Source organism: Balearica regulorum, chromosome 2 (genome assembly GCF_011004875.1).
Source record: "Balearica regulorum gibbericeps isolate bBalReg1 chromosome 2, bBalReg1.pri, whole genome shotgun sequence".
In the NCBI taxonomy this organism is placed as follows: Eukaryota; Metazoa; Chordata; class Aves; order Gruiformes; family Gruidae; genus Balearica; species Balearica regulorum.
Window position 1 is genome coordinate 97,688 of NC_046185.1, and position 25,758 is coordinate 123,445.

At 60.5% G+C, this 25,758-nt stretch overlaps 3 protein-coding genes across 5 annotated transcripts in view; 1 reads left to right on the forward strand and 2 right to left on the reverse strand.

Moving 5' to 3' along the window:
* Nucleotides 1-4,370, reverse strand: part of HSF1 (heat shock transcription factor 1) — a 66,870-nt gene extending 62,500 nt beyond the window's left edge. For 2 of the 3 annotated variants that reach the window (XM_075743017.1, XM_075743015.1), the window contains exon 1: nt 3,987-4,370. In XM_075743017.1, the coding sequence (XP_075599132.1) occupies nt 3,987-4,112 (126 nt within the window). In that variant the 5' untranslated portion in view covers nt 4,113-4,370. The remainder of the gene's footprint in view (nt 1-3,986) is intronic. The other variant, XM_075743014.1, reaches the window with a different exon arrangement.
* The window catches only part of LOC142600269 (casein kinase II subunit alpha-like), a 170,977-nt gene that overhangs the window by 97,320 nt on the left and 47,899 nt on the right, over nt 1-25,758 (reverse strand). The window lies entirely within an intron of this gene.
* BOP1 (BOP1 ribosomal biogenesis factor) overlaps nt 4,888-25,758 on the forward strand; it is a 65,953-nt gene continuing 45,082 nt past the window's right edge. The window contains exons 1-3 of the mRNA XM_075743005.1: nt 4,888-5,023; nt 5,176-5,334; nt 20,212-20,322. Of these exons, the coding sequence (XP_075599120.1) occupies nt 5,015-5,023; nt 5,176-5,334; nt 20,212-20,322 (279 nt within the window). The 5' untranslated portion in view covers nt 4,888-5,014. The remainder of the gene's footprint in view (nt 5,024-5,175; nt 5,335-20,211; nt 20,323-25,758) is intronic.

Consider the following 25,758-nt stretch of genomic DNA (forward strand, 5'->3'; position numbering starts at 1 on the left):
TGGCCTTCACCCTCACCCGAGGGATGGAAGTAAAAGCAAAACCAATTTTCTGCCAGTTTAGAATCATTTAGGTTGGAAAAGGCCCTTAAGATCGAGTCCAACCATTAACCCAGCGCTAGCAAGTCCACCACTAAACCACGTCCCGCATCTGTAGCTCCCCGGTGTAGCTCCCTCTGGATGCAGGTGAGACTCAGGGCTGCCCGGAGGAAGGAGAACGTCAGATCACCAGCGGGCAGGGTGAGGTGCCACAGAAAGGAGCCGAAGCAGCAGCCGAGGTCCTGCCAGCAAAGCAGGCACAGCTTCCTTCCCCTCCTCCCCCTGCCTCCCGGCTCGGCCATTCTCCGAGCTTTTCACAAGCGCACTTCACCGAGAACAGAAGTGCAACAGCACGAGGGGAGCAGCCGGGAAGGCTCAACGTCAACCCAGGAGCTGCCCACCAAGCCAGGACAGCAGCCACATGCCTAAGCAGCAGGTTCTCTAGGAACAGAGCGATGCAGCGCTGCTTCCTCAGAGCATCTCCCGGCCTCCAGAGATTCGCCCACCCTCCAACTAACCCAATTTAAAGAGGTGGCTGCCCCAACAAAGGTTGTCCCCCTCCTCCCCCCCACCCCCAGGTACGCTTTCCTATTACCGCCGCAGGATGAGTCACTAAAACTCACCAGTTCAACAGAAAAATATCCAGGAGGGGAGGAAAAAAACAAACCAACCAAACCAACCCGTGGAGGATGAAAAGCGGAATCTGTTCACTGAGGCCCCGCGATCGCCGGCAGAGATGCAAAGATGGTGGCGGGGCAGGTCTGTGCTCCCAGGCAGCAGCTCGCTCCTGGCCGAGGTGAGCGCACGCTTTGGGGAGGGAGGTAACGGTACGAAATAACGTCACAACTAAACTAGGCTTCAATTAGTCACGTTGTTTGTATCCCAGACGTACTCCAGTTGGGTTGGTGCAACGGAGAAACCTGCCGCAGAGCTCCCACGACTCGCTGCGCCGCGTCATGAGCTGCCACGTCCCGCGCCTGGGGAAAGGGCTGAGCAGGACAACAGCTCCTCCGGCAACCTCCGACCAAGCGGCAGCGCTGGCGCTTCCGAGGGCACAAATGACACCCAGACCTCGTGTTTTATAAGAGAACAACCCGTCCCTCCTTGAACTCTCCTCAAATTCTTCTACGGTTTTGGCCTGCAGGCCATCGCTGCGGGGAGCGTTTACACAACCTGTGAGCCACGTTACGAGACAGCCGCCTTGTAAACGTGCCGCCCCGCAACTGGGCCGGGCACCAGCTCCTCTGGGGGGGTGCGAAGCACCGACTGATCCGAAACACGGAGGAAAAGGCATTTCTACCTGCCTGCCCTTGGGAAACGCCCGGGAAGCCGAGAGGAGAGGCCTCTAGCACTAGCAAATCCGGGAGTCTCCGAACGGGAAGGGGCAAGCTTACACCTGAGGGAACGGGATTTACGGATGAGGCAGGGCAGAAACCCGGCTGTCACGGCATCCAACGCCGAGGACATCGGCAGCGCCCAAAAGCCATCCCGCCCTTTGGACGTGCCGTGACTATGCCCGGGGGGGAAGTTCAACCATTAACATTAGCTGTAGGCGTGAGAAAGTTCTATAAAAAAAAAAAAAAGTGTTGAGGAATCACAAATAAAATTTGAGGACTTTGCCTTCAAAAGCAATCAAATCAGAAGCTATATACTTTTAAAAAGTGTGTTTTGCTTCTTTATCTCCCCCGTATGTTTATTTTCCTGCTTTCTACTGAGATGATTTCTCCTCAAACACACGTAAAAGATCCCTTTCCTTACTGCAAGCGCTCAGAGATCCACATTCCCGAGCTCCTACAGCTTATTTCTTCCACCTATCGTTAAAGGAAATTGGAAGAAAGGAATTAAACAGAGTAAGCTGCGAAGAATCAACTACTGCTTAGCTGAGTAAGCTCGAGGATAATCAACTACTTTGGTTCTGTATCACAGTCTGTGTTAACCAAAAACAGTAAAAGGGAGAGAACTACTTAGGGGAAGACCCAATCTTTCCTCAGGCCTTCGCGGATCCCATCGACTCGCAGAACGTTGACTTTCAATACAACGAGGAGCTCATGGCCTGACAGAGTCGTTCCACAAAGGCAGAACCCTGCCTCTGAAGATCATCAGTAGCAATAAATCGTAAGAGCCGTATCCCTCCAGACCGCGCTTCCTTGGCTCTTGCCAAGATCTAGAAGATTTGTCCACCCATCAAAAGCCTAAAGGAGTTAAACCAAGGTGCAGCAACCGAAGGCAGTTTAACCCTCAGCGATCAGCGCAGGAGATGGCACGCTTAGCACCGGGCAGGCACACGTACCCGGACACTGCTGCGAAGGGAGCACGCCCAGCGCGCCGCCTCGCGAGATGCGAACCAGCGCACGACTCTCCCTTTGCCAGCTCTCACCTTCCAGCAGCAGCCGGCTTGTCCCCGGGGGGGGCTACGGCAGCTGGGGGGGCAGGGCAGCCTGGGGTAATCACGTTACCCACACGGTCCGGATGAAGAAAGGGGGACGGCAAACCGTGCCGCAGGACAGAAGTGAGCAGGCAGGAACTCCCCTGGCCCGCTCAACGCCAGCGCCTCTTCCCTCCTCCACTCGGGACACTCGCAAAAATCTTTGGGGCAAGGAAAATGTAAAGATGGCAACTTTCCAAGCAAAGTATACATTCCTCTTTGCTGATTTACATATAGACACTAATTCCATGGATATTAGTTCGCATTCCCCGTGGCACAGCTTAACTTAAACACCGGCCAAACAGGGAATCTGCAGTCGGACAGAGGCCCAAAGTTCTCCCAGCGTCCCCAAGCCACCTCTCACGCCCGCCCCCGAGGAGGGCGACCTGTCTGCGCCCCGCAGCTCCCCGAGCTGGGGAACGGGGCGATGCCGCTCGTCCCCGGCCCCTAAGTGCCGCTTCTCAGGGAGTCTCAGCAACACAAAACGGAACGCAGACTCATTAAACGCAAGGCGTTAAATCTTTGTTTGCTCTAGTAACAGGACGAGGCGCTGGTTCAGCGGCGATGACTTGCAAAGTTAAGAGCGATGCGATATCTGCAGCAAACAGACAGCGCAGGTCTTTCATCTCATTACTGCCACGTTGAGTCAGATAAGCAAACGGTTCGACTCTGTGGAGAGCAGCTACGATCAAGGGTTAGGAAAACCCATTCCCAGCATGTTTATGCTTTTATTTTGGTCCTTATCTTTCACGTTTTGATTATCTCGAGCAGCAGTTCCACTCGCCTCAGCGCCGCGCTCCCAGCTGAAGTCAAACCTCTACACGACAGTCGCTCCTCGCTCCGACAGCGTTACCGCGCAGCTCTTCCCTCAGCGTCTTGGTAGCAAACGCCTCATCTGCGGCGGGAGCGAGGCAGCACAGGACACCGAGTAACCGCGTACCCCGAGAACGAACTTCCACTTAACTGGTCTGCCGGGTTACAAACCGAACAGCAAGAAAACTTGTCCCCTTTGATTTCGGGTGAACACCAGAGATGTACGTGCCTCTGAAACACGGCCCCGGACACGACGAGCGTTTAGACAGAACTCAACGCTCCGCCGGCAGCCCGAGCAGGCGGCAGAAGGGGACCCGTGAGACCGGTGCGACCACAGCCCGGGCCAGCACCGCAGAAACGCGCCAGAAAAGCAGCGCGGCGGTTATAATGACACGGCTAAAAGCCGCAGGGCATCTCCTACCACGGAAACGCTCAGAGGAGCGTCTGGCCGCCGCTTCTTCCCCGCTCCGGTCCAGGGATCGCTCACACCCCCCCCCCCCGGGGCACGGCGGCGCGGGGTAACGAGGTGCACGGGCAGCGCCTCTCATCAGGAGCGGGCGAGGAACCCGCCCCCGTGCTGGGACGCACCGGGACAGAGCGAGGCCCAGGCCCGCGGCTGGGAAAGCCGCTCCGGAGCCCGGGGGAGGCCGCGGACGCGCCCGGGCCGAAGCCCCGGGGCCTCGGCCGCGTCGTTCCCCTCACCGGGACTCACCGGGCTCCAGCAGATGAGCGAGTCGGTGTCGGGATCCTCCACCAGGGTCCACAGCTTGGTGAGGAAAGCGGGGACGTTACTGCCGCCGGGGCCGGCGCCCAACGCCGCCGCGCCGGGCCCCTCCATGGCGGCAGCCGCCGCCGCTGCGCCCTGAGGGCCCGGCTGCAGGCCCCGGGGCAGGCCGCGGCGCGCCGGCACCCCCCCCCGGAAAGCCGCCGCCAGTTGGGGTCCGCGGCGGGCCGAGACGGGGGGGGCGGCGCGGGGCTTAGTGCCGCCGGCGGCCGCCGCCGCGGGGCCGGGCCGCTGCCTGCGCACTGCAACCCCCGGGGCCCAGCATGGCCGCCGCCATCTTGGGACGCCTCCGAGACAAGCCCCCCGCGCGGCGGCGCCGTGCGCATGCGCGAACCCACCCCGTCCCGCGCCGGGGCCACGCCCCCTCCTCCGCGCTACCGTCACGGCCGGGCGCTGGGCGGCGCGGTGCGCATGCGCCTTCCCAGAGAGCTTCCCCCCACCCCGCCCCCCGGAGGGAATCCCTCGTTGCGCACGCGCCGTTCTGCCGAGGCGCCGGCTGGGTCCTATGCACGTGCGCCTCCCCCGCGGAACGGCCCCCCCTATGCGCATGCGCATCCCGCCGACACCGCCGCCAGTCTCTATGCGCATGCGCTCGCCGGAAAAATATTGCCCGTTCGTGCGCATGCGCCTCCCGACGGCCGGCGAAGCGTTGCGTGCGGTTCGTGCGCATGCGCGTTACGCCGAGTCACCTCTCCCCTTTGACCCCTCCCCAACGAGTCCCCCATCCCCCCCCCCGCCCCCGCCGGGACCGCGGCCCCCCCGCCCCTCCCCCCGCCCCTCCCCCTCCCCCGGTGGCGGCGCGTGGGGCGCTGCTGGGGGGGGTGGGAGGGGCCGGTGGAAGGCGGCGGCGGCGGCCGGGGGTGTGGATGGGGGGGCGGGGCCGTGACCTCTGACCCGCGTGCACGTGGTGCGTGGCGGGGCCGGCGGCGGCGCACGCGGAGCCACGGGACGGAGCCATGGAGCAGGTGGGGGCGCGCGCCCGCGGGGGGGGGGGGGTGGGGGTGAGGGTGGTGTTGCCATGGTGACGGGCGGCGGGGCCCGGCCCGGTCCCGGTCCCGGTGGGGTCTCCGTGAGCCCGGGGCCTCCGCCGCCGTCCTGACGCCCCGTTCCCTTCCAGCCGCGTCCCGCCGCGGAGAGCGAGGAGCTGACGGACAGCGAGGAGAGCGTCTACTCGGGGCTGGAGGACTCGGGCAGCGACAGCACCTCGGCCGAGGAGGAGGAGGAGGAGGAGGACCCGGAGGAAGGCCCCGGCGGCAGCTCGCCCCCCCGGACACCCGTAAGGGCTGAGCGGGGCCCTCCCGGTCCCCACAGGCGGGGGGCGAGGCCCGGCACCTCCCCGGTACCCGCAGCCTCGGGGCGGCCCGGGGGGGGGGCCGGGGTCCCGTCCCACCCCAGGGGCCCGCGGTGCCCCGGCCCTCCCGCTAAAGGAGGGGCACGTAGGGCAGCCCGTGCCGGGGAGCGAAGCTTCCCTGCCCGCCCCTGCCCGCCCCTGCCTCCCCCTGCCTGCCCCTGGCCCTACCCCTGCCTGTCCCTGCTCGCCCCTGCCTGTCCCTGCTCGCCCCTGCCTGTCCCTGCTCGCCCCTGCCTCCCCCTGCTCGCCCCTGCCTCCCCCTGCTCGCCCCTGCCTCCCCCTGGCCCTACCCCTGCCTGCCCCTGGCCCTACCCCTGCCTGCCCCTGGCCCTACCCCTGCCTGCCCCTGCCCGCTCCTGCCTGCCCCTGCCCGCTCCTGCCTGCCCCTGCCCGCCCCTGCCTCCCCTGCCTGCCCCTGGCCCTCCCCCTGCCTGCCCCTGCCCACCCCTGCCTGCCCCTGCCTGCAGGAGGGCGAGCGGGCACGAGGAACCCACCGCCCGTGCCCCGGTGTTGGAGCCTGGCGTCGGTGCCCTCCCCTTTATAAGTTGCGGAGAAAAAGCCAAAGGCAGCCCGTGCGCGCGAATCCTCAGGAGGGCTCTGCCGGGGGAGGCGTGCCGCGAGCTCACCGCTCTCCGGCACCGGGCCCGTTGGTTGGTTTTAGCCGGTTTTCTGTAGTTTGCCCAGTGAGCTTGTGCCGCGTGGCACGGCTGGGCCGGTGCGAGGAGTCGGAGCTGCGCCCGGGGTAGAGAAACCCCGGGGTGCTGGGGGAGAGAGAGTCCCCACCGGCTGAGCGCCCGCGCTCCTGATGCCGGGAGTCGGGATGTGTGACCGGGAGGAGGAAGCCGTGCGACGTTAGGGGACGGTTCCGCTTCCCGGCTCCAGGCGTGCGTTCGGGGATGAGACGCGGCGCTGAGCGTCGCAGCGCTGGCTGCTTCTTAACGGGGAGAAGGCTTTTGTGCCAGTCTGGGCGTCTGGAGCCCGCGGCAGATTGATGCTTCTCTCGAGGGGGTAGATTTTTAAAAATTGTCACAAAGACGGAGCTTCCCTTCTGTTTCAGAGGGTGTGGGCTCGAGGACGGATGGAGATTCATGCTGGCGTTGGTTTTGAGGCGTTACGGTGCAGATCCCCGGTACCGGGGGCTCGGCAGCCCCCTTCGCCCTGCGTCACGCCCCAGGCTTGCCAACAAAAAGCGCCTCGTTATTATCCTGGCTGGCTAGGGCTGGGTGCGCGCTTGGACGGTGGGTGGGAGCTTTACCAAGGGCCGGAGTAGCAACTTAGTAGAAAGTTCCTCCAGTAACCCGCTTAGGAATGCCGTGGCGGTGCCTCGGGTGCGGTGTTGGTGTTCGGCAGCCGTCCTGCTTGGGTTGTCCCATCGACAGCCGACGTTTCCACACTGACGTCACCTTCGTCATCGTCCTTACGAATCCGCGGCGTGGGCTGGGCCCGGCGGCTGATCCAGCCCAGAAGTTGCTCTGTGGCAGCAGGGCTTTTGGGTTTTTTGGTCCCCTACAGCACGCAGGCGTTTTGGCTGGTAACGGGGGCCGTTTTCCTCGGCGTTGGCTCTCCGCTCTGCTTTGCCACACGGCCACGTAGAATTGCCAGGACTGACTGCCAGCGCATCGTGCGTCCATCTGTCTGCCAGAGCTGGGGCTGGTTCTGAGCTCACCCCACCCGGTTCTTCAGCCTTTCGTCCCAAAACGGGTGCGAGCAGTGCTGTACGTCGATAAGAAAGCGTCCGTAGGTGCTGGGATCCGTCGCTGTCGTTGCAGCCCAGGTGAAGCTGGACGCGATGCTCCGTGCGTGCGCGCGCTCTGTGCGGGTAGCACAGCCTAGAGAAGAGCTACAGCAGTAACGGCAGACGCTGAGGAGAACGGGGGGGGGTTGATCCCAAACCCTGGTTCTGTTGCGGCACTGTACGTCCCGATTTTGGTGCAGTGGGCTGACCTGTCCCCCCTCGGCTGGGCGGGGAGAGGAGATGTGACGCAAGGCTCGTGGGTCGAGGTACAGGCAGGGAGATCACTGGGCAATTACCGTCGCAGGCAAACAGACTCGACTTGGAAAACATTAATCTATTACCAATCAAATCACAGTAGGATAATGAGAAATAAATCCAAATCTTAAAACCCCTCCCCCCATCCCTCCTTCTCCCTGGGCCCAACTTCACCCCCCATTTCTCCCCCCCGCCCAGCAGCACAGGGGGACTCTGCTCCCTACCATCATCCTCCCTGGGCTGCAGGGGGATCTCTGCTCCCCACCATCATCCTCCCTGGGCTGCAGGGGAATCTCTGCTCCCCACCATCATCCTCCCTGGGCTGCAGGGGGATCTCTGCTCCGGTACCTGGAGCACCTCCTGCCCTTCTCCTGCCCTGCGCTGCCCTGGGTGCGCACAGAGCTGTTCCTCTCAAATCTTCTCTGGCTGCAGTTCCTCCTGGGTTTTTTTTCCCCCAACTCTGTTACCCCAGAGGCGCTGCCACCGTTGCTTGGCCAGCAGCGGGTCGGTCTCGGGACTGGGTGGTGTTGGCTTTGTCAGACATGGGAGAAGCTCCTGGCATCTTCTCACAGAAACCACTCCCGTAGCCCCCCAGTACCAAAACCTGGCCACGCAAACCCAAAACATTTGCTGCTTTGGGCCGGGACAGCCTGTTGGTTTTGCAGTGACATCTCGGTGAAGTCAGATTACCAATTTCCTTTCCTGCTTTTCCTTCTGCCTTTGAGTTCTTCACTGTGCCAAGGCAACGGCGTCTTCGCCGAAGGCCAGGAGGTAGTGCCGTTCCTGCCGGGCAGGAGCGCCCTGTGCCGCCGGGCTGCGTGTGAAGAGTTCCCGAACGCAGCCCGCAGCTCTCCTGAACCAGGAACGTTAGAGACGGAGCAGCCACTTGACTGCTGCGGTTTCCTCTCGTGGGGGAAGCATCCCGAAGGGGTTTTGCAGAGGGAAAAGCCATCAGACGCATCGGACTTGGCCAGGAATACGTTTACCTGTTGTTTCTGTTTGGGGAAAAAAGGAACATTCCTGGCAAGGGCATCCCTTTCCCAGAGCCAAGTTTAACAGAAGTTTGGTCTCTTTGGACCCTTCACTTCTCTGGAGTCCTGCAAGGACGAAAATCCGTCCGTGCCTGCGTCCCTTTGGAGTCGCGTCTCCCCTCCGCGCTTTCCGATGAGCTGTGAACACGGCTTCCTGCAGCTAGGTGTTCTTCTCTTCCTTCTTCACAGGGCCTTTGCCGAACACCCACAGCAAATGGGCTGAAACCTGCCACCTTACAGTGTGGTTCAGACAGTTTTCAGGGCGACGCGATGGTTTTGATGCCGCGTGCAATTTAGAATTTTACATTGCATCGAAACTGCCCGGGAACTTGGGGAGGGCAGAGGTAAAATTACCAAGTACGAATTCCCCAGGAGCATGCCGAGGTTTTCCTTGGCCGTTGCTCTACAGTGTCCCGCTTTTGCTCTTAGCTGCGGGACGGCGCTCGCCCCTTCGTGGGCAGGAAACTTGGGAGGAGACGAGGGAGCGACACGCAGGGCCTGAGGAAGGAGAACGCCAGGCCGGGTCTAATTCCCACGTATTCAAACACAGACTTAGGGCTTTGGGGCAAGGATGGAGAGAACTAGCTGCTGCTTAGGAAATGTTTCACTTGCTGGCGTTGGAGAGCTGTTTATTTGCCTTGGATAGATAGGTTTAATTTTGAAAGAGATTTCTCAGATTCTGGTCTCTTCATTACAGACTCTTTAAACCTTTGATTTCCGTTCATCGGCTCTGCAGTGGGCATACCTGCTCAATTTACTTGGAGTTGTGAAAACGTGGTTAAAAGGCAAGCTGAAATTCTACTTGGATCGATTGGGACAGCAGAGCCTGCTGGGGGATTATTTTTTGTCGTAGGATGGGAGGATTAGTCAATCTGGGGGGTCCGGGGCTGCACCTGAGGGCTTGTCAAGCATCGGAGCCGCTGTTAGTGCGATGGGTGTGAAACTGAGACCTGCTGCGAGTTTTAATTGCTGCGCCGCAGCTTCCTCTGCCGTGGGAGCGTGGGGGGATGCCCACGAGACCTCGCTCTCGCTCTTGCTGATCTTTGTCGTGTTTGCTTGTGCCAGCGCTTCTGCTCGTCGCTCCGTGGCCTCGCGTGTGCGCTGCCTCCCCCCGCTGCCACAAGCACCCGCTTTTTTCCTGAATTTTGCATAGTTCACTGCAGGATTGCTATATCCAAAGTGATGTGCAAACCCTAAACGGTCCTCAGGTGCCACCAGACAAGTTTTTATTCCGGCAGAGCAGAATTGTCAGGTTTTTAGTTAACTGGAATGCAAAAAGGAGGAGGAAAGCACTGCAAAGAGAAACACAAGACTCTTGAGCATCCTCGATGTTAATCCGCGGCTTCGGCTGCCCGTCAGGATCTCCTCCAAGCCACGTTCCCTGCTGGGGAACGGGGGATGCTGCTACCCAGGGCTGTGCCCCTAAAATGCTCCAGGGAGACCTTGCGGGGTTTGACCCCGGTGAGAGGAAACGCTTTAACTCGCTCCTCCATTCGCAGCCTTTTCAGAGGGGGGGCTGTCCCTGCTCCTTTGGGGGATTTTACCGCTCGTCCAGAAGTTTCTAGTCATTCCTCAGGCGTCGGGTTTGCTTGCTGGGCTGGCGCGGTGGCTCTGGCACTTCTGGGAGCGGTGCTGAATTTGTAGTCTGCCTGTGCACGGGTACCCCTGAACAGCAGGGATCTCCGGAGGCCAGTCCCTTCCGCCTTTGTTTAGCTCATTCTCAGAAATTTAATTGATTTTTAGCCCTAAGCTTAAAACATGTTGCAAATTACACAGCATTCATTTCCAATACAGCGTGGCACTGTCGGGGACGTGATGCCTCAGTGCCAGAAGCGGCAGAGCTGTCGTCGTTACGTGTGGCGGTGACAGCCCCCAGCTCTTCCTGCTCCTCGCAGTTAGTAACGAAGTGCGAACGCAGAGCGCGGACCCTCCCTGGCACCTTCCCCGACGCCGTGTTTTCACAGCAGGTCAGCGGACTTTGCAGTCGGCATCTTCCCTGAGGGCTGCCCGGCCGGGATGTTCCCCGTCTCCAGCCTTGTCCTCTCCTGCTGGTTCTGCTCCGTCTCGGAAGAGGTTTCCTCGAGGCAGGTCACCCCATCGGCGTGAGCGAGAGCTGCCTCTCCTGCTGAGGCCGTTTCCCTTCTGCGAGGCGAGCGGGTTGAATCGACTCCCCAGGGAATGTGTCAGCAGCAGAGCTGGCACACAGGGAGTGGCGAGAGGAGGCTGGGAGGGTCAAGGGCGGCTTTCGGCAGGAGAAGTCCCCTCTTAGAGACCCAGGCCTGGTTTTTACAGCCCTCGTGTGTGTTCTGCTGAGCGTGCTCGTTCTAGCCTGGACGGCTGTCTTGCCCGTTTTCCAAAGCCGAAGATCTCATCCTGTCTCATGGAACTTGACTTTGAACTTGCCTCTGGACCTCCCAGCTGATGCCCGTTTGCTCCAGCATTGCTTGTGCCTTGCTGGCCGCGTGGACGCCTGAGCTGGTGCCGGAGAAGCCTCCTGCTCCTCCCGGTCGGAGTTTCAGCCTTGCTGTTAAAGATAACTTTGTTCTCTGGGGATGGCCCATCATTGCGCGTGTCGCTCGAGCCAGGCTCTGGGGCGCTTGCGGAAGGGTTTGTGCACGTCCCGGGTCTCTCGCTTTCGGTATCTTCTGGCTGTCCAGCAAGTTAATTGAGGTTGGGGAGGATTCCCAAGCTGCTGCTTCCAGAAGCTTCTGGACTACACGCAGGAGAGCTCTGGGCATCAGCCGAATGCGTCCCGCGCTTAGGAATTGGCAGGAGGGTCTCTGCTCTGCCAGAGAACCGTGGAGAGCATCGGGGAGCTGGTGGAGGAGGACGGTGTGTGGACGGGGAAGGACAGGAAAGCTTGCGGATGTTCTGTGGCTGCTCTGAGCTTCCTGCTGAGAGACCAGACAGCGAGGAGCCTGCCTTGCTCGGGTTGCCAGGGCTTTTCTGTGGACTCGTCACGGTCCTCGCCGAGAGGTCTGGCTGCAGCTACAGGAAGAGCTGGGGGCTCTGACCTATGGACAGAGAGGACGCTGCTGATGTCGCACCTCTTGGCGAGGGGTTGTGGTGCTGTTCTGCCAACTGGCTCCTTTAATCGTGATCTCTCACGGCTTCCGTAAAACTTGTGATGTTCTCTTGGTGAAAGCCAGAGGTTTGGAGAGTGCCGAAGTCAAGCCGATGCTCTGGGGCTGGTCTGGGCTTAGTTGTTCCTGCTCCATCCGTGGAAGCCGTGGCTGTGGCAAGGGAGAAACCGTTTCGATACAGGGGAGGTTATCGCTCGCTGAATGCTTTGGTGTTTGAAATACCCTTGCCAGAGGTCTGTATTTTTATCTCGTGAAGTATCCCAGTGTTTGACTGTTGTGTTCGACCAGCCTGGAGAAGTGAGGGGAAGACTGACGGCTCCTGGGACGACGAAACACAAAGCAGTGCAGGACGTGTTAGTCCCTGTGCAGAATTCGAGCGTGGTTGGTGGAGAGATGATGAGGTGCCTCTCCGGAGCTGTGCTCCCTCTCACGATCCTGGTGGTTATCTGCAGCTCTCTCCAAGAAGATGCTATTAGGAAGTTGGAATGTACGAAGTCTTGTCCCTGGGGCTTAAAAAAACCCCACAGAGGAGTGAAAGCAGCCTCTCTTGAGGACAGAAGCGAGAGAGGTGCTGAACTGTGAGCCAGCGCTGGCGCCTCAGCCCGTGGAGAAGTGTTAATCCGGCCTGAGCAGCGAGGTGCTGAACTGAGTTGTGCTGTCCCAGCTCCCTTCGGGATCCCGGAGCGAGAAAGGCCACTGCTTCCACCACCTGCCTGTCAGCAGATTGCAAAGCCCCGTTCTTAGTGCCTCTCTAGCTCGCAGGGCTGTGTAAATATTAGGCTGTCCTTGTCGGATTAGATTTCCTCTTAATGACTTCCAGCGTTCTGACAAGCTGTGCTTTCTTCCTTGGCAGCCCCGGTGCTGAGCCGAGCCGTCCGACTCTGCTCTCGGAGCCCCTGGGGAAAAGCCCGGTGGCCTGCGCTCGAAGGCCAGGCTGAAATGTTTATTTGCTGCTTTTATAATCCAGGAAGCCCCTTCAGCGCTGCTCTGTTGGAGAGTCCCCGCTGTGGCACCCAGTGCCTCAAACAGATCTGCCCTGGTCTGAGCGGGGGCATCGGTGAGAGCTGCTTAACTCTTCCCTGCCTGCACCGGGGACCTTCTCCGGCTCTTGTCCGTTCAGATGCAGCTCCGAGTGTCCTCGCAGGGCTCTGGGCTGCCGTACCGTGTCCAGCTCCTCTCTGCTTCTCCCCCAGCGCCTGTCACTGAACCTGTGCGCGTTTTCCTTCTTAGAATCCCAGAACCCCGGAGTGGTTTGGGTGGGCAGGGACCCCACAGCCCACCCAGTGCCACCCCTGCCATGGGCAGGGACACCCTCCACTAGCCCAGCTTGCCCAAAGCCCCATCCAACCTGGCCTTGAACACTGCCAGGGAGCCAGGGGCAGCCACAGCTTCTCTGGGCACCCTGTGCCAGGGCCTCAGCACCCTCACAGGGAAGGATTTCTGCCTCCCATCCCATCTCCATCTCCCCTCCTGCAGCTTCAGGCCATTCCCCTTGGCCTGTCCCTCCCTGCCCTTGTCACCAGCCCCTCTCCAGCTTTCCTGGAGCCCCTGCAGGGACTGGAAGGGGCTCTAAGGTCTCCCCGCAGCCTTCTCTTCTCCAGGCTGAACCAGCCCAACTCTCTCAGCCTGTCTCCATAGCAGAGGTGCTCCAGCCCTCGCATCATCTCTGCATCCTCCTCTGGACTCTCTCCAACAGCTCCATGTCCTTCTTGTCCTGGGGACCCCCGAGCTGGACGCGGCACTGCAGGGGGGTCTCACCAGAGCAGAGCAGAGGGGCAGAATCCCCTCCCTTGACCTGCTGCTCACGCTGCTGGACACGCAGCCCAGGACACGGTTGGCTTTCTGGGCTGCCAGCGCACATTGCTGGGTCGTGCTGAGCTTCTCGTCCCCCAGCACCTCAAGTCCTTCTCCCCAGGGCTGCTCTCCATCCGTTCCCTGCCCAGCCTGTAGCTGTTCTTGGGATTGCCCCCACCCACGTGCAGGACCTTGCCCTTGTTGATCTTTATGACCTTCTTCACATTGTCCCACCTCTCCAGCCTGCCCAGGTCCCTCTGGACGGCATCCCCTCTCGGTGGCTCTGCATTGCCTTCAGCTGAGCCCCTCTGAGCAGGACCCAGCCGGCCGGGGTTGAGCTAGGCTCGCCAGCTGGAGCGTGTGGGGCCTGGACGGAGGAGCCCCCGGGCTCAGCTCTCCTCCCAGGCCTGTGTCGCTTTTCCCCCTCTCCTCTGGGTTCATTCGTACTCGTGTTTGCCGCACCAGTCTGAAATAGAAAAGCAGCCCACAGATTCTGTTGTGGCGGGCTGATTTCTGCAGAGCCTTCTTGCCTGTTGTCCCCTGGACGTGTTTCTAGCAGCCATGGGAGGAAGGCAGCGCCGTTGGTGCCAGCAGCAGCTCCTGGCAGCAGCGGACGTGCTGCTCCGTGGCACTCAGTGCCTGGCGTGCCTGGGGTGCCTGGCGAAGTCGCCGCACCGGTCCCGGCTCGGTGTTGGTGTTACCGGGGTGCGGAGGGTGGCGCTCGGCGGTGAGCCGAGGTTGGTGCGGGGCTCTGTGCTCCCGGCCATCTCTCAAACACGCTGGACAACAGCGCTACAAAGGAAAGCTGAAGCAATAAATGTCTAACCTGCTGAGTTTGCCCGGCACTCTGGCGAGCTGTCTGTGCCTTGAGATGGGTTCGTTCTTGAGTCTGGTATGTGAGCGAGACTCTTCCCAGGCCAGGCTTCATCTTTTTGTGCTGTTCGCAGTTCTGTCAGCCCCGTCACGTGGAACAAATTGATGTGTGCCCGCAGGGTGAAAAATGTCAGGCTTGTTACTTGCACCGACAGTCTTAGCGTGAGTTACCTCTCCCCATCCTCAGGGCTTCAGCTCTCGCAGAGATTCATCTTACAGAGATACAACAGTCTGGCTGAGCAGCGCGTCGGCACTAGACGACAGTGACACGTGTAGAATCATGGAAGCGTCGGGGCTGGAAAAGCCCCTTGAGGTGAGGGATCCAACCGCTGCCCCAGCCCTGCCCAGCCCACCACTAACCCATGTCCCCAAGCACCACATCGACGCGGCTTTTCAATCCCCCCGGGACGGTGACTCCACCGCTGCCCTGGGCAGCCTGTTCCAGCGCTTGGCAGCCCTGGGGGTGAAGGAATGTTTCCTGAGCTCCCGTCTGAACCTCCCGCGGCACAACTGGAGGCCGTTTCCTCCCGTCCTGTTCCAGTTCCCCCACCAGACTTGTGCTCCAGACCCTTCCCCTCTCCGTTGCCCTTCTCTGGCCCCGCTCCAGCACCTCCATGTCCTTCTGGCAGCGAGGGGCCCAAAACCGAACCCAGTTTTTGAGGTGCGGCCCCGCCAGTGCCAGTACCGGGGGACGGTCACTGCCCTGGGCCTGCTGGCCACACCATTTCCACTCAGAAGACGTTGGTTTGGATCTTACATCTAAGCTCAAACTTGAGGTGTGCACATACATTTGCTCAGCAGTGAGCTGCAATTTTTCTGCAAGTTTTTGCAATTGCAAGAGGTTGCCTGAGAACAGAAACTTTTTTTAAAGCTCAACAGCTGACAACGGGGTCAACGTGTGTTTTCAGCCCTTAAACTGCACCAGCTCTGACAGGGAGCGTGGTACCTGAGGCCCTGCTCTTCGGAAGGAATGGTGTGGCTTCACCTTGGCTTTCTTCGCAAGCCTAAGGCAGCAGCAGTCGGGGGAGAGGCGCTGGAGGGAAGTGGAGGAGGAGACGTCCTGGAGAACGGCCCGCACGAGTACGCTGGAGCTCAGAGGGCTGCGAATTTGGGAATCCCGTTTCTAGCCGCGTTGCAAGCTGGATCACTGCCGCTCCCTTAGGTATCGTCCTTTTCCGTGTGTAAAACTGAGGATTTAGTTGTTTTGCCCATGGGGTGAGCAGAGCAGCTGACAATATTAGATCCAAGAACCATCTCGCTGTAGCAAAGGAAGAATTATGGCGTGCGTGTTGCTTGTTTGCTCTTCCCTGCCTTGACCGTACGATCTGAGCAAGGTCTGGGCTTGGCACGGAGGAGCGAGATTCCCTCGCCGCTCCTGCGCACGTGGGGCGCCTGGTAGAGCTGAGAGAGAAACCTCGCAGCCCCCCGAGCACGAGGGACGGCTGCTTTGGCTCACGTAAGCACGTGCTGTTGCTCCCAAACCTGTTCAGCTCTGGGGCTGCTTCCATGTCGGGATCTGTCACCTCTTTGCCCTGGCCCTGATGGCGTCTGGTCTTGCTGCTGCACCGTCACCTACCGAGCTGCTCGTAGCCCCGCTCCCCGCAGCACCCAGCCACCCATCCCCTTCCTCCAGCTTGTCTGCCGCTCCGCCGAGGAGATTCTGCTCCGCTGTGGCTGGGGATCGCTGGGACAGCAGGGACCTTTCTCCCTTCCTGACGGAAAACTGCAGGCCGGGAGTTTCTGATCTTTTCTCCACAACCGAGGAGGAACTGCGTGGGAACGCTTTGGGAGCTTTATGGTGGGAGGTGAGCAGGTCTTGGTTAGGGGAAGGGGAGCCAAAGGAGCTGCTGATGTTTTAATCCAGTTTCCAGCAGCTCCTGGCTTGGGGAGGAAGAGGAGGATCTAACTGGGCCGTTAGCGTGCTCTGACGCTTATTCTGCTGACTGGAAACGGTGGGGGACGCTTCCCTTGCCGACTCAGCTCCTCCAGGCAGCTGCGAAGCGCTCTGCCGAGCCGGTCTTTCAAAGCTGCCTGGTCCGGGTGCCACAGCAGCGATAGCTTGAGGCAATAGGCAGGACCGGTGCAGGCAGAGCTGCTACCTTTTATTACACACATGTATCTGGCTGGAGGACGGGGAGGAGCTTTGGGATAGAGGAGCCTTCAGTCCAGCTTCTCTTTCACACCTGAGGGGCTTGTGTTCCCGAAAGCATGGTTCCTTTCTCTACTTCGTAACTGAAGGTATTGCCTCTCCTTCGCGCCTTTGCTGGCATCAGGCTCTCTGCGGTCAGGTACGCGATGTGTTTTTGCAGCGCTCCTGGGGAGAGCCGGCCCTGCCTGTACTGGGAAGCTGTTACCTCACCCTGGCCGAGTCCCGGAGAGGCTCGTGGTGCTTTGTCTGAGCGAACGCAGTTTGCCTGCCGCCCCGCACGCCCTCCCGATGGTGTAAAGCAGAGCGCTCTGAGGGTGTGCTGCTATTCTCCCTCTCCTTTTCGCCTCTCTGGTCTGTGCTTTAGTTTAGATGAATCCTTTTTTCTAGTTCCTCTGAACTCTTCTGTTGAATTTGCCTGTTGGACTTTGGGGTAGAGGAAGCTCAGCTGATCGGCACGTGGGGAGCAGGATTTCGGAGGGAGGAGGTTACGGACCTGACTGCTTCAATCTTTTTTTCCCTTCTCCCGCTGGCTATGGCTAAGCCTGTTCCTGAGCCCTGTCTGTGCTGTCCCAAGTGCCCACCTGCCCCAGGTGCCCCCTTCAGCCACCGAAAGTGCCACAGCTGGCGTTTGGCGATGGCCGTCGGTGACGCTCAGCACTGCCCGGCTTCCCCTCTGAGGTCTGGGGGTGCCGGGGGGGGGTCAGGCAGTCCTCGTCCCCAAGCCCTGGTGGCAGCAGCTGTGGTGTGGGGTGCTGGCAGGGCAGGTTTTGGGGGTTTTTCGGGGTTTTTCCGTGTGTCCAGCATCGCTTGCCGCCCTCTGGTGGAACGAGCTTTTGTGCATGGGGCCGCCCGGGCGGCGGAGCGAGGCTTCGGCTTTATCCCCGAGCCCGAGCACAGCCCCTGCGAGGCGAAGGGACCAGCCCGGCCCTGCCTGCCCGGCTGGCTGGGACACGGTCAGACCCTTACCCGGCCAGGGGTACGGCCCTGCACGCGTCAGGGTCACCCGGAAGGCTCAGAGCGGCGTTTCGTACAAGCCCGCGAGAGGAGGGGACAGCCGCTGCGCTCCGCTGCTCGTGGGCCTGCTGGCCCCTCCGCTCCTGGTACCTCTTGCTTCTCCCGGAGCCCCCGCAGAGCCCCGTCTGGTTCAGACAGACTTCTTTCTGGTAAAATGGTTTTAGCGTTCAGCGCGTGTTTACTGGTTCCCAGTTGGGCTTTAGTCAAGTGTTAAAGGGTGCTGGGGGTGTGATTGATGTCCTAGCTGAGGTCTTTCTTATTTTCCTGGCAAAGCTTTCCTGAAGGGTTTGAACCTGCCGATAGCTACGTCTAATCCTCGGGCGCGGGAGTCTGGTTTGCTTTGCAGACGTGCCGGCCAGGGTGAGTCTCTCGCAGGAATCCTGGGCAAGATCCTGGCTTGTGCCGGGTCTCAGAGTAACCTTGGGACCTGGGGAGCCCGCGGGCCGCTGGTTTTCTGCCTGACTGTGTGGACCGGGAGGGTGAGCGTCACTGGGGTGAGAGCGGGAGCGCTGGAGCCGCTGCGTGCCACCTCCCGGCACGGCCTTCGCTCGCCAGGACGCTGGCAGCTTGTGGCACCAGCAACCCAGATTCGTGGCGCGGGATCTTTCTCCGGTCTCATCGTGGCGGCAGAGAGAGGGGGGAAACGAGGGAAAGATGGAAACTCAAGTCCAAAGCCATTGTAGCGCCAAAAGCCTGGAAAAAAACTTATCTCCAATCTCCCTTTTTAAAAAATTTTTAATAAAGCCTTTTGTTTTTGCAGTAATCTCATCCTCTTGCCGGCCCAGGATTTTCCAGGCTCTCTCCCACCCCTCTCCCTGCGGCTCGGGGGAGCTGCGCTGGTGTGTACGTACAGCAGAAGGTGATCACACACTGTGCGGATTTTACTGCTCCCGCGAGGGACGTTTTCTAGGGCTGTTTTTCCGATTATTTCACTGAATCCTCCCGTAAACCCGATCTAGCCAGGGTCCCCATTCTCCCCCTACCCCCACTCTGCGTGGGGAGCGGGGGGAGAGAGAATCTCTTTTCCAGGGAAGGATCTGTCGCTTATTCAGCACCCACACAGCAGGTCAAGGAGTGGGCGAAGTCTGATGTTCGGCGCTGTCTGATGACCCGTGTCTGAGGAGGGAACGGATTCCTGCCCGCGGCATGCCCCGGGCCTTGTCTCGCTGACGGGCGCGTGGTCCGTGCGTCCTGCCAGCTGCGGGTTCTGGCGTGGAAAAAAAGTGGGGTGACCCAAGCGATAGAGGCTGCGTTCAGCTCCCTGCGCGTGAGGTCGGTCCCGCCGCTCCCCATGTGTAACCTCAGTCGGACGCACCTGGCGCGGCGTCTGACACGTGTGACGGTGGGAGTTGCGTCATTGCAGTGACATCGTCACCTCGCGGGCTGTGTCTGCAGCCTGTTCCCTGCCCAGGTCTCTCCCAATGGCGTTCAGAGTGGCTCCAAATGTGCCCAGCACTTTGAAACCCACCAGTAACTTCAGGTTATGGAGGTGGGATGAGTTGTGTGCTCTACCCGGCCTCAAACACTTTGTCCGGTAGCCCTAGAGTCCTGAGCGCAAACGTGGTGGAGCCCAGCAGCAGGCAGGACCTTTGCTGACGTTCGGTGCTGGGAAGAGCCCGCTCTTGTGATAGCGTCACGATAGGCACCAGAAACCCCCGTGCGCTTGTCCTGCCAGATAGAATAGTCCTGCTGGGTCTGGGATGAACTGGGGAGCTGCTGGGGAGGAGATCTGCCGTTCAGAGAGACTTCGATGGGCTGGAGAAAAGGGCTGACAGGCCCCTTGAGAAGTTCAAGGATGAAGAATGTGAAGTCCTGCAGCTGGGGCAGAACAAGAGGGGCCAGAGGGGGATCCCGTTGCTGCCTGCAGCCGCACGAGGGGTGCGGAGGAGATGGGGCCAGGCTCTGGCGGTGCCTAGGGGTGGGATGAGAGGGGGTGGGATGAGAGGCAGCGGGGACGAGGCGCAGCAAGGAAAATTCTGTTTGAATGGAAGGAGGGAGCTTGTGTCCACCGGAGCTGCGCGGCCCTGGAACAGGACCCAGAGAGGTGGCGAGGTCTCCATCCTCAAAACTTGACCAGATGAGGTCCCAAGCGTCCTGATCTGACTCGGAGGCTGGCTCCGCTTTGAGGAGGAGGTTGGGTTATGGCCTCCAGAGGTCCTTTCCAGCATGATTTTTTCTGTTTCCACAATCTGAGTTTGTGTGGATTCTGACGTGCTCCTGAGCCTGGGGCCACACGGGCACCTCTTCCTTGGCTTTCGTGTTCGCTCAGAGGAAGCAGCGCTGCTGGGAACTCCTTTCCCCGTTCTGCCTGCCCTTGCACGTTGGGTTCTTGCATCCTCTGCCCTGGTTGTGTCTGTGTGCTCTCAGTGGCGTTGAGCTCCAGGGGAAAAGGGGGACGGAGGGTCTTGAAATAGCTCCGGGAGATGGCTGGGATATGGAAGCTGCAGAGGGAGAATAATTTGGGGCCCAATGAGCGAGAATGCAATTCTTGTGCGAGCTGAGCAGCTGCCAGAGAGCTGCTCGGGCAACCTGTCCTCAGGAGAGAGGTGATGGACTTTCTCTCTATGCAGTCCCAGGCAATGCAAGTGCACACTGCTTAATGAGCCCTTTCCTTCCTTCCTTCCTTCCTTCCTTCCTTCCTTCCTTCCTTCCGGTCCCAGAGGACCTAAGAGCGAGAGCTTGTACGGCCCAGAGCTGTCCAGGCTGGGGCATGAAGTGCTTTGTGGTGATCTTGGACCTGGCCGCAGACTAGGTGTGGTGGCAGCTTCAGATTTCATTGCCCAGCCAAGGTCTCTGATGGAGTGAACGCAAAAGTGCAGAGACTCGCGTGGTGGGATCTTACTGAAGCTACTTTTTTCTGACTTTCAGGCCAAAGGGGCTCCCAGGAAGAGGAAAACTTTGGAGGATGATTCGTCGCTGAAGGAAAACGAGGGTCTGCTCACTCAGAATGAATATGAAGAAGACAGCTCAGATGAAGAGGTAGGACCCGTTGCAACTTTTTGGGTTTTTTTTAATACATGGATATCAGATAGAGGTGATGGATTTCCCTCTCCATGTGAGCAAGAGGGCCTGTGGTCAAACAGCATTGTCTCTGACGGGGAATTGCCCAGACCGCTCTGTGCTGGGTGGTGAGAGGGTTTCTTCAGCCGTGCAGAAGGTGACCGAGCCTCACCCGTGGCTGCCGGGGTTCCCTTCGCGGTTCAGGGCCCTGCCCTGCTCTCCGAGGGAACCTCTCTGGGTTGCGCGCGTCGGAAAAGATTGGATTGTGTGGATGATAGCAGGATCTCGGCAGTAAAATGCCCCTAGGGTTTGTTTGTTCCAGGCAAACTTCATTGCCTTTCTTAATCGTCTGCTAAATCAATTAATGCGATTGGCGTCAATCAGCTGTTTGGGTAGAGCCCTGGGGTTGGGACGGAGGGATTGCCAAGGGCTGTGGGGGCGTTTGGATCTGGCCCTTCTCGCTGGGATTTGGGTTCACCTGGAAGGGTACTGGGTAGCCTCACACACGAGTCGGACAAGTGCTTGGAGAAGCCTCCTGGGTGCCGGTTAGGTGGAATATTTCAGGCTGTCTCCTGCTCAACCGCTGAGAAGTAACAGAGCACAGAAAATCCTGCGTGGCCAGGCAGGTGAAGAGCCAGCCGGTGCCTGCTGCTCGCCGCCAGCGCTCCGAACGAGGAGCTCCGACAGCTCGCTGGGGCGCTGGCTGGCACGGAACGGCCGTGGGCACGGGGGGAGCGTCGGGAGCAATGGCAGCGTAGCGCCCGGGGCTCGGGACGAGAGTTTTCGGAGCGGGGATGTGAGCGGGACTCTTGGCTGCACAGCCAGCTTCAGGAGAGCTCTTTGGCATCGCTGACGCCTCAGAGGCTTGCGTTTCCTGGTGCTCGGAGGGCTGCGTCTGTTCCTGCTCCCGTCCCGGCGGAGGGGAGGGGGGGATTGGGTGCCTGCCGGCCTTTCTGCTCCAGCGAGGGCCCGAAGGTTAGATGTTAGAGGCCCACCTGGGCTAGCGCTGGAGCTGCCGGCAGTCCCTGCCCCCGGGTCTGGAATAGAGATTTAGAGAGAGGGGAAATATATGACTATAGAAAACATACACTTGTGTAATGTCTCCAGCATAACCCAGGAAAAAAACCCTTTCATGCAGGAATTCAAGGTCTCTCTCCCCAGCTGGTCCTGCTTCAGGGCCCCGGTGGGGGGAGCGCTGATTCAGAACCTGTTGACATCAGAGCAGCTTCCAGTGGCTTTGTTCCTTGTTCCCCGTTCCCAGCCCCCTGCCCTCCCTCTGTAATTGTATTTATCTCTCCTCCATAAGAACCCTGATGCTTCTGCTTCCTGCGGCTGGGATGCGCACACTGGGTGCTTTGTGCTCGCCTCCACGAGGGGCATCGCCCGGCGTCCCCCGTTCGCGCAGGGGCAGCTCGGGCACGACTTGGGCTGGGAAGACGCTTTCTTGCCCCAAATAGGATCTGTATTTTTTTATTTTTCATTGTCTCTTTTTTTTTCGGTTGAGACCTAGCTTACATCGCAGCCTCATCCCAATGAATGTGTAGCCTCATCCTAATTAAAGTCTCGATGAAGCGCGGTGCTTTAGCGCGTTGCTCTTTAGGAGGGCCCTGAAGACACAAACTTGCTCCGCGTTGTCGGTGCTGGCTGGGAGGGAGCCCAGCCCAGCCCAGCCCAGCCCCACCACCACGCACTGGTGCTTCTCCCACGGATTTGGTCGGCCTGGCCGGGGTGGGAACCACGGCGGCCGGTTTTGGTGCTGGGTGTCTCTTTGTTACCCCCTCGCTCGGGGGTAACGGAGGCGGCTGCTCGGCGGGGCGGCTGCGTGTCGGGGGTGGCGAGGTGCAGCGCTGGGCTTCGGGGGGTGCGCAGAGTGCCGCCTGCATGCTCCCACCCTGCGGACCTGCCGCCGGCCTCACGCGGGCGTGTGGCTTCACCGCCTTGAAGCGAGCCGGCGAGCGGCAGCGTTTTGCAATGAGATGGTGGGTTTGGGGTAGAACGCCTCCTGGGTCCGCGATCCGTGATGGTGGAGGGTCCAGATCCGCCCTTCCCTGGAAGGAATGTCATCCCTCTGGATGTCCCAGCCCAGGGCTCGGCTGCGTGGCGCAGCCTGAACGCGGCACCTTGAGAGCGGAGCAGGGAGCGCGCTGGAAGCCAGGGCTGGCGTGGCTGCAGCATCCCCTTTGCGGCCGGTTTGGGGGTCCCAGCCTCGGTCCGTGCGTGGGGGCAGCCAGCCGGGGTGGCGGGGCCCTGCCGAGCTGCAGGGACAGATCGTCCCCGGGCTCCGCTCGCTGCTGGGGGCTCTGCGGGAACACGCAAAAAATTGGGCAGCCTTTGGGTAGAGATTAATTAAGCCTTGTGCCCCCTGACTACATGTGTCTCCGTGATAATTATCTCCAACTTGATTGCTGTCTTTAATGGTAGCAGCTCTGAACGTTAGCGATGGGCAGTAACCCCCTCGTGCTTGTTCATGCCGCGGCGTTCAGCAGCAGCGGGCTCCCGCAGTCGGGTGCTGCGGTGGGAAGGCGTCCCTGTCCCCGCTGGCTCCTTCCCCGGCCGCTCTCCCCACCGGTTACCCTGGTGGGTGCTGCTCAGCTCGGACCCCAGCCGGGAGCACCCTGGGTGCAGCTCGGGGTGCTCCCCAACCCCCATTTGCCTGGCTTCGTCTGCAAACCTCTGACCGTGCAGCCTGCCCTATCGCTCCGCTCCCAACCGCGGGATCGCTCCCGAACCCAGTGGCAGTTTGGGAAAAGATCCGGTGCCATCGCTGGCACGGCCGGTGCCCCGGGCCGCGCCGCTGCTGTGCCGGCTGTCACTCACCCGCCGGCGGCTGGCTCTGAGCTTGCGCGCTCTCCCCTCCGCCTGTGCGTGGGCTTCGGAGCTCTTTAATAAAGAATAATAGCTCAGACCTGCTATGCCCCTGTGTTTAGCACAGACCGAATTTCTTCTAGCTGTGCTCCTGCTCACTTGGCAGCTGCCGGCGCTCAGCCTGGCCGGGCGCCCAGGCCGGTCTCTGCCGTGTGCTCCGAGAAGAGACACAACAAAATAAATTGGTTTCCTGGCCGGGGCGGGTAGGGGAGCCCGTGTCGCACACAGGGCCCTTTCCCGGTGCCAGGTGGGCAGGGTCCCCGCATCGGGCGGCACGAGAGCCCCGGTGCACGCGGGCCGGGTTGGCCACCGTGCCGGTGCCGCCGCGGAGCCCGTCCCCGGGCCAGGCCCCCCAGCGATCCCTCCGGCACTCGCCACGCAGCCCAAGCGTCCCTTCCTCTCGGCCGCTCGGAGATGAATGGCCGTGAGCTGCAGAGGCTGTCAGGGCCTCGCTGGGAGGAAGCAGTTTGGGGCTTTTGTTTGGTTCTGTTTCCTCCCGCAATGACTATTCCATATGTCAGTGGATAATGAATGAAGGCGCGTTGAGTGCTCCTCGGTGAGCCGGCGGCTGTTCCAAGCCCACTTCCCTCCTCCGCAGCGCAGCTGACCCGGGCGGGGGGGCTCAGCGGCTGGCGGGGCTGAGGGAGCTCTTCTTTCAGTAGCTGATTAGCCAAGAGAGAGAAAAAAACCTCCTGCAGAATGTGCTGCTGGCAGACAGCTCCTTCAACTCATCGCTCCATGTGTGTGTTTGTGTGTGTGTGTGTGCACGGCTGTGCGTGCGCTTCCCGACCTGCCTGCCTCCAGCAGATGCTCCAGGCTTCCCACTCGCCGGCTGCGTTAACCGCTTAGCAAATCTCCCCCGCGAGCGTGTCTGGCCGGGCAGCCGCGCGTGCTCGGCCCCGTCTGACGGCTGCGAAGGTGCGAGAGGAAGGGCTGCGAGGAGCCTGGCGTTTGGGCTCGGGGCGGGACGGGCGGCAGCACCACCGGGACGGAGCCGAGCACGTGGGAGCCGGGAGAGGAGCGACCTGCTGGGTGCTTTGCCGCTGGCCTGACGGTGCAGCAGGACGGGGCTCCGTCTCTGCCCTCGCAGCCCTGCAAAAGCTCGGGGGTGCCCCAGGGCAGAGCCCGGGGAGGCTGTGCCCACCCTAACCTCCGCTGCACCCCGAGCAGGGAGCCCCCCTCCAGCTGCCCAGGGGAAACGCGTGGGAGCAGGTTCCCGAATTGTGCTGGCTGCTCGGCACGCAAGTGTTTCTGCTGCTGAATTAAATTCTTTTTATTTTCCTGCCCTTTTCTGTTGAGCGGAAAGTTCATCCTAGCGTTGCTGTGTCCTTTCCCAAATGTGCCTGTTCTGTCTCGGGGAACACCGATGCGCTGCGGTTGTTTTATGCACTGGTAAGGGAGCAGGGCGGGGAGCTTCAGGGAGAGCCCGCAGATCCAGGTGAAGATGCTGCCCTCGCTGGCGTTTACCCGTGCTAAAGGAGGGGTAACACGGGCTCCTTCCTCCTTCCCGGGCTCCCGGTCACTCACAGAAATAAAGTTCGTGGAAAGTACTCGGTGAAAGCGTCTGCTGCTGGGCTCGGCATCAGGAAGAAGTTGGAAATGGGATGGAAGAAGGAAAGCACTGAAAGCTTCGTTACAGCCCGTCAGTGAGGTCCTCCAGCTCCAGTGCCATGCCCCATTTCCATTATTCCGTTTTGAAAAGAGGTAGAGAGAGAAAAAGGAGTTCCAGAGATGGATAGCGGGGATAATTGGTGGCCTGGGGGGAATCTGCAGATGAAGAGATGTGAAAAGACAAGATTTGTGTAGTTTGGAGGCGAAGCGGAGTCTGAGAGGACACAATAACAGGATGTAGAAGGTAGCACGGGGGGATATTTGACAAGATGAAAAGGCATCGGATTTAAAACTGAAATGGCAGGAGAGGGAGGCGCACACCATGCAGACGGATTATCTTACACACCGCTGGCCCGCAGATTTCATGGCCGTGAGATGCCGGTGGTGCCAGAGGCTTTGCAAACATCAAGGTTTGCAGATGCTAACGTGAATAACAAGAACATCTGGAGCTACAGCGGTTTAAAATAAAATTGACGCTCTCCGGACCTTGTGGATCAAAGCGTGGTCCCTAAACCGTACGCCCCGTCAAAGGTCCGGCTGCGCCGGGGCAGCTGGTGCTGCTGGGGCGGCGGGAGCCTCCTGAGCAGCGCAGGCTTGGGTGCTGGGATGGGAACGCCAAAGGCGAAGGACGGGGGGTCTCCAGGAACCGATTCACCTCCAGCTCGGAGGAGGGGAGGGAGATCTCCGCAGTGATCTTCTCTCCAGCCAGACCCGACCTGGCTTTGGTCAAGTGCCACCATGGGACGTGGTCTTCCCCGCCGACCGGGCCGGTTGGGGTTCCTCTGGATTTCCCGATGAAAGGCATCGTACGGGCCGGTGTAGAGAGCTCGGCTGCTGCGCTCTCTGCCTCAAGCGCCAGCTGGACAGGCAGAGCAGCCCGAGCCTTTGTGCCTGCCGCCCTTCCCTGCGGGAGGTCTCGGGAGCGGCCCCGTGCCTGCG